The following is a 7,527-nucleotide window of genomic DNA, read 5'->3' on the forward strand; positions in this document are numbered from 1 at the left end:
AGGCTGCCCAGGAACAGGGGGCCGAGGCGGCCGCGAAGGAGGCTGGGGCGTCTGCTATTGCCGAGGCCACTGAGGGCGAGGCCGGAGCCCCCGAGACCTCCGACGTCAGGGCGGTGGACGCCGAGGCCATTAAGGTAGAGATGGCGGAGGCCAGAGCCCTCGGGTCCGTCGAGACCGAGGCGATGGAGGTGGAGACGGGGCAAATTCTGGCGCCGCCCCTGGTTCAGACAATCTCGTCTGATGATTCCTCCCGAGGGAAGGAGGCGGCGGACGTCGAGGCAGCCAGTACCGCGGAGCAACAAGTCCCAGATCCTGCCGAGGGGAGTTCGGCCCTTGTCCCGCTACGGCCCGAGCCCTGTGGGTGGAACTTCCCGCGTGTTTTCTGGCGGGACCAGGCTGATCCCGAGGGGGAGCCTGTGTTCGCCCTTGAGGACGTCGCCGAGGGGGGGCGTTGGGATACCCTCGAGGAGTATCGCCGATTGGCCGTGCGGTCGTTGCAGACAGCGATGACTGTCATGGAAAGGGACTTGCCTGGTGTCACTCGGGTGAGTACTTTCCCCTCTCGTGCCGCGTTGTTTTCTCTCCGAGCCCGCTCGCAGTGTTTTGACGTGTGTTTTTTGTTTTGCCTCCTTAGGAGCTCGAGACCCGATCCCTTGGGAAATCGGTGTTCCTGCGAAATGAGAGGGATATCTGGGACCAGCTCCGGCGCCAGAAGGGCTTGCTTGCCGATGCCCAGGGACTATTGTCGGCGCGGAGTGCGGAAGTGGAGGACCTCCGCCTTCGTTGTGCCGACATTCAGGCGGAGTTGGCCATGGCTAAGGAGCAGTCCGCCCCTCTGGTGGCCAAGATCAAGGAACTGGAGGAGGAGCGAGACTCCTTCAGGCTTCGGGCCCAAGAAGCGACGGCCTCTGCGAAGGCTACAGCCGGGCAGCTGGGTGCGGAGCAGAGCGAGCATCAGGCGACAAAAGTCGCCCTGGCAGAGGCTACCAAGGCGGCCGAGGCCTCTCGGGTCGAGGTCTCAGCCTGGAAGGGCAAGGCCGAGGGTAAGTTCCGCTGAACCATGTTCCTCGTTCCATTTGCTCTTTTTGTCCTGGTTCGCGCTTGACTCCTGGCCCCTTGCTGCGACGTAGATCTGGAGAAAGAGGCCTCCCGGGCGGCTGAGGCCTCCGTTGCGGCGCAAGCAGCGCTGGATGTCGAGGTCCGGGAGCACGAGGCGCTGCGCAGCGCTGTCCGGTCTGCCTGCGAGGCTCTAGACGTCGAGGAGGTCCAATCAGCTAGCTCCCTTGGGAGCCGCCTCATCGCGTTGAGTGGCCACGTCCGCGAGAGACTCCGAGGGGCGTTGCACACGGGTGTCAAGCGCGCCCTGGCCGTCGTCTCCTCGCACTACGCCATCAACCTCGAGGCTGTCAGCGACGGCTACGTGTTGCCAGAAGATGACGAGGAGGCTGATGCAGAGGTCGTGAGGCTGTTGGAGGCGGCCGAGGCACCTGGCACCACGTTGGCCAAGCTGTTCGAAGAAGAGGTGGTCCTTCCCGCACCAGCCGCCGATCCTTAAGCTTTGACCTGGGCCAAAAGAGGCCATGTAACCGGATCGAGTTAGTTGCCGAATCGTGACGTTTTTTGTGGCCGTCGAGGCCCTTAAAGTATTTGCGTATGTGTGCTTCTTAACCGTTTTCCATTCTATTTCTAAGTTCGTGCCCTCTGTCTCGATCGCAAAGAAATCCCTCGGAACCTAAGCCGTCCTTCGGCGAAGGGTGGCGAGGGTGCTGCCGTAGCCCAGAGGCGTAGGCCGTTCTCACGACCCGGCCGGCCCTTTGGCCTCTAGACAGGCTTTTGGTCTTTGGGTTTCTTGCGAAGGTCCCGTCGGAGCGCGAGAGAGTTTGGCGTGGAAATTTTCGGAAAAACGGTTGAGAAATGGTGTCCGGGACTTAGGGGGGTTCCCCCTTTTTAGCCCCCGAGGGAGGCTCGACTTTGCGGAGGCAGAGCCGAGTCTCCCTTATTGCGTTATAGTGACGTCGAGCCCCTATCGATAGACAACCTCTCTGCAAAGAACTTCCTCGGAACCTAAGCTGTCCTTTGGGCGAAACGGTGGTGAGGGAGCTGCCGTAGCCCAGAGGCATAGGCCGTTCTCACGACTCGGCCGGCCTTTTCGCCCTTGAGACGATCTTTTCGGTCCTTGGGTCCTATACAGCCGATTTGTCTATAAGGGGGTTCCTCGAAAGATTATAACAATTAAAGAACGCTTCTTTATTTATTTCGAGAAACAATGTAAACAACGTTTGGAAATTTAAGGGTAGAAACGACGTAGCTGTTCTATGTTCCAAGCGTTGGTGAAGATTTCGCCCTTCTCGTTGGCTAACTTGTAGGTCCCGGGCTTCAGTACTTGAGCGACGATATACGGCCCCTCCCAGGGTGGGGTCAGCTTGTGGCGGCCCTTGTTGCTCTGCCTCAGTCTCAGCACTAGGTCGCCCACCTTCAGGTCCCGGCTTTGGACGCGCCGGGCTTGGTAGCATCGTAGGGCTTGCTGATACCTGGCTGAGTGTAGTAGCGCGACGTCGCGGGCTTCCTCCAGTTGGTCGAGGGCGTCTTCGCGGGCAGTGCGGTTGCTTTGCTCGTTGTACGCCTGTAGCCTCGGGGAGCCGTATTCTAAGTCAGTGGGGAGGATGGCCTCGGCTCCATAGACCAGGAAGAACGGTGTGAATCCCGTGGCTCGGCTCGGGGTATTTCTTAGGCTCCAGATGACTGACGGGAGTTCGGCAAGCCATTTCTTGCCAAACTTCTTCAACTGGTTGAATATTCTTGGCTTAAGGCCTTGTAGGATCATGCCATTGGCACGCTCTACTTGGCCATTCGTCCTTGGGTGCCCTACGGCCGCCCAGGCCACCCGGATGTGGTGGTCGTCGCAAAACGTTAGGAACTTGCGCCCGGTGAATTGTGTCCCATTGTCAGTGATGATGGTGTTAGGAACCCCGAACCTGTGGATGATATCCGTAAAGAACAGCACCGCTTGCTCGGACTTGATCTGAGTGATCGGACGAGCCTCGATCCATTTAGAGAATTTGTCGATAGCTACCAGCAGATGGGTATAGCCCCCGGGTGCCTTCTGCAGAGGCCCAACCATGTCCAGTCCCCACACAGCGAATGGCCATGTGATGGGGATGGTTTGGAGGGCTTGGGCCGGGAGGTGCGTCTGTCGAGCATAGTACTGGCATCCCTCGCAGGTGCGTACTAGCTTTGTGGCGTCGGCCACCGCTGTTGGCCAATAGAAACCTTGACGGAAGGCGTTACCTACGAGCGTCCGAGGCGCCGCGTGGTGCCCGCAGACTCCCGCGTGTAAGTCCTGAAGTAAGGATTGGCCAGCCTCGGTGGTGATGCATCGTTGGAGAATACCAGATGGGCTGCGCCTATATAACTCGCCGTCGTAGAGGACGTAAGTCTTGGCGCGTCGCGCAAGCCGTCGGGCTTCGGTTCTGTCAGCAGGGAGCTCTCCTCGGACGAGGCGATCAAGGAGAGGGACTCGCCAGTCCGTTCCTTGGTTGGTCTTGGGAGGCTCTTCGTCAATCGCCATCGCCTCGGGCTCGGCTGGCGGGGTCTCAGCGGCAGAGGGGGCCTCGAGCCCTACGGTGGGCTCGGCCGATGGGTCCTCTTCCGTCGCCGAGGCGTAGTCGACGGACGGCTTGTGGAGGTCTCTGGCGAAGACGTTCGGAGGGGCCGGGGTCCGTGCCGACGCCATCTTTGCCAGTTCGTCTGCGGCCTCGTTGAACTTTCGTGCAACGTGGTTGAGTTCGAGACCGTCGAACTTGTTCTCCAGACAACGTACCATCGCGCAGTACGCCTTCATTTTGGGGTCGTGGCAGCTTGACTCTTTCATCACCTGATCGACGACGAGCTGCGAATCACCCCGTACGTCGAGACGTCGTACTCCAAGTTCGATGGCGATTTGCAGGCCGTTGACGAGGGCCTCGTATTCGGCGACATTGTTGGAGGCGGCGAAGTGAAGCCGGATCATGTAGCGCATGTGTATTCCGAGGGGCGAGACCAGGAGCAGGCCCGCGCCGGCCCCAGTCTTCATCAGAGACCCGTCGAAGTACATGGTCCAGCATTCTGATTGGGTTTGAACGGGTGGCAGCTGTGTGTCGGTCCACTCGGCTACAAAGTCGGCCAGGACCTGTGATTTGATCGCTTTCCGAGGCGCGAAAGACAAGGTCTCCCCCATGAGTTCGACAGCCCATTTGGCTATTCTACCCGAGGCCTCCCGGTTTTGGATTATCTCTCCCAGAGGAAAAGACGACACCACAGTCACCGGGTGGGACTCGAAGTAGTGACGCAGCTTGCGTCGAGCCAAGACTATGGCGTAAACTAACTTCTGGATGTGCGGGTAACGTGTCTTAGTCTCGGAGAGCACTTCGCTGACGAAGTAGACAGGTCGCTGGATGGGCAGAGCGTGTCCCTTCTCCTGCCTCTCGACGACTACGGCCGCGCTGACCACTTGGGTCGTCGCGGCGACGTAGAGTAAGAGGCGTTCGCCCTCGGTGGGCGGAACTAGGACGGGGGGGTTGGTGAGCAGTGCTTTGAGCCTGGCGAGGGCTTCCTCGGCCTCGGCGGTCCAAGAAAAGCGCTCGGCCTTTCTCAAAAGGCGGTACAGGGGCAGGCCTTTTTCGCCGAGGCGGGAGATGAAGCGGCTCAGGGCCGCAAGGCATCCCATGACCCTCTGCACGCCTTTGAGGTCTCGGATCGGGCCCATGTTGGTCACGGCCGAGGCCTTCTCCGGGTTGGCTTCGATCCCACGTTCCGAGACTATGAATCCTAAGAGCATGCCTCGGGGGACCCCGAAGACACACTTCTCAGGGTTGAGCTTGATGTCCTTCTTTCTGAGACATGTGAAGGCAACCTCCAGGTCGCCGACGAGATCGCCGGCCTTCCTGGACTTGACTACGATGTCATCCACATAGGCCTCAACAGTTCGTCCGATATGTTCGCCAAAGACTTGGATCATGCACCGTTGGTAAGTGGCCCCTGCGTTTCTGAGGCCAAACGGCATGGTTACGTAGCAGTACATGCCGAATGGAGTGATGAAAGAAGTCGCGAGCTGGTCGGACTCTTTCATCTTGATTTGGTGGTAACCGGAATACGCATCAAGGAAGGAGAGGGTTTCGCATCCTGCAGTGGAGTCGACGATTTGGTCAATTCGTGGTAGTGGGAATGGGACTTTCGGGCATGCTTTATTTAGACCAGTGTAGTCCACGCACATCCTCCACTTGCCACTTTTCTTCCTGACTAGTACAGGGTTAGCCAACCACTCTGGATGGGATACTTCCTTGATGAACCCGGCTGCCACGAGCTTCTGTACTTCTTCGCCGATGGCCCTGCGCTTCTCCTCGTCAAACCGGCGTAGGCGCTGCTTTGCCGGCCTGGAGCCTGGCCGGATATCTAAGGCGTGCTCGGCGACCTCCCTTGGTATGCCTGGCATGTCCGAGGGACTCCATGCGAACATATCGACGTTCGCACGGAGAAAGTCGACGAGCACGGCCTCCTATTTGCTGTCGAGGGTGGCGCTGATCTTCAGTCCCCGACCGTCGGGGACGGTGGGATCGACTGGGACGAACTTGACGGCCTCCGCAGGCTCGAAGGCCCCGGCGCGCCACTTGGCGTCGGGAATCTCGCCACCAAGCTGGACGAGATCGGCGATGAGGGTCTCAACCTCCACGATGGCCTCGGCGTACTCGATGCACTCGACGTCGCAGTCGTATGCGTGCTCGTATGTGGACTCGACGGTGATGATGCCGTTGGGGCCTGGCATCTTGAGCTTGAGGTAGGTGTAGTTGGGGATCGCCATGAACTTGGCATAGCACGGGCGCCCCAAGATGGCGTGGTAAGCCCCCTTGTATTCCACCACCTCGAAGGTGAGGACCTCCTTGCGGTAGTTGGAGGGAGTGCCGAAACAGACGGGTAAGTCGATGCGCCCGAGGGGTCGCGTGCGCTTTCCTGGCACGACGCCGTGGAAGGGCGCGGAACCGCCTCGGAGCCGTGATCGGTCGAGCTCCAGGAGCTCCAGAGTGTTGACGTAGAGGATGTTGAGGCCGCTGCCTCCGTCCATGAGCACTTTGGTAAGCCGGGTGTTGCCGATGATCGGGTCGACGACCAGTGGGTACTGCCCGGGGTTTGGAACGTAATCAGGGTGGTCATCCCGGTCAAAGGTGATTGCTTCCCGAGACCAATCGAGGTACCGGGGGGTGGCTACCCTGACCGAGAAGACCTCCCGGCGTTCCCTCTTTCGCTGGCGCGCCGTGAGGCATGCCGAGGGTCCGCCAAAGATCATGAAAGCGTTGCGTACCTCGGGAAACCCATCATCTTTATCACCGTCCCTTTCGCCGGCGCCCCTTTTCCTGGCCTCATCGTCGTCGGGGAGCCCGAGCCTGGCGTAGTAACGCCGGAGCATGGTGCATTCCTCGAGGGCATGCTTCACCGGGCCTTGATGGTAAGGACAGGGCTTCTTTAGCATGTCGTCAAATAGCCCGGGGCCGCGGGGGCCTCGGGGATTTCTGCGATCTGTTGTGGCGACGTGAACGGCCTCGAGGACCTCCTGCTTCCCCGGGCGGCCCTTCTTCTTTCTCTTAGGGACGCGGGTGGGCGAGGCCTCGGGGGCCTCGTCCTTCTGCTTCCCCTTGGCGTCGTTGTTGGGGAAGATGGCCCCCACCGCCTCTTCGCCCGAGGCGAAGTTGGTGGCGATGTCGAGGAGCGCGGCGGCAGAGCGCGGGACGTTGCGCCCTAACTCTCGGACCAAGTCCCGACAAGTGGTGCCGGAGAGGAAAGCCTGGACGATCTCCGAGTCACCGACGCTGGGTAGCTCGGTGCACTGTTTGGAGAAGCGCCGGATGAAGTCTCGGAGGGACTCGTCCGGCTTTTGGCGGCAGTTCTTGAGATCCCAGGAATTCCCAGGGCGCACGTAAGTGCCCTGGAAGTTCCCGACGAAGATCCTAACCAAGTCGCGCCAGTCGTGGATTTGCGAGGGGGGGAGATGTTCAAGCCAGGCTCGCGCCGAGTCCGTCAAGAGCAAAGGGAGATTGCGGATGATGAGCAGATCATCGTCCGCGCCACCCAGCTGACAAGCCAGGCGATAATCGGCTAGCCATAGCTCAGGGTTCGTCTCGCCGCTATACTTGGTGAGGTTGGCCGGCTGTCGGAACCAGGCAGGGAAAGGAGCAACGCGGATGGCCCTGCTGAAGACCCGAGGTCCTGGCGGCTCAGGGGAGGGGCTGCGGTCCTCACCACTGTCGTAGCGACCGCCTCGGTGCGGGTGGTAGCCTCGGGCGGCTCCGTCGTCGTGGCGCCGTCGCCTGCCAACTACCTCGTGGTCGCCTTGTACCTCGCGTTGGTGTCCAGGTCGGTCGCGCACCGAGGGGGCCCTGTTGACCGTCGGCGCGCGAGCGGGCTCGGGACGGACCGAGGCATCCTGGCCTTGGCGAGGTCGTGCCGTGGGTTGCTCCGAAGTGCCTCCGCGCCGGCGGGAGGCGGAACTTTCGGCCT

The 7,527-nt window shown here is 60.6% G+C and overlaps 1 protein-coding gene across 1 annotated transcript; it reads left to right on the forward strand.

Annotated features, from left to right (window-relative positions):
- Positions 1–419: 419 nt before the first annotated feature.
- Positions 420–1,105, forward strand: LOC136458076 (uncharacterized). The gene is made up of 2 exons (XM_066458082.1): positions 420–545; positions 635–1,105. Exons 1-2 carry the CDS (start codon positions 507–509, stop codon positions 1,055–1,057), a joined length of 462 nt encoding a protein of 153 aa, XP_066314179.1. The 5' UTR covers positions 420–506; the 3' UTR covers positions 1,058–1,105.
- Positions 1,106–7,527: the final 6,422 nt, after the last annotated feature.

This window comes from Miscanthus floridulus, chromosome 6 (assembly GCF_019320115.1).
Source record: "Miscanthus floridulus cultivar M001 chromosome 6, ASM1932011v1, whole genome shotgun sequence".
Lineage (NCBI taxonomy): Eukaryota > Viridiplantae > Streptophyta > Magnoliopsida > Poales > Poaceae > Miscanthus > Miscanthus floridulus.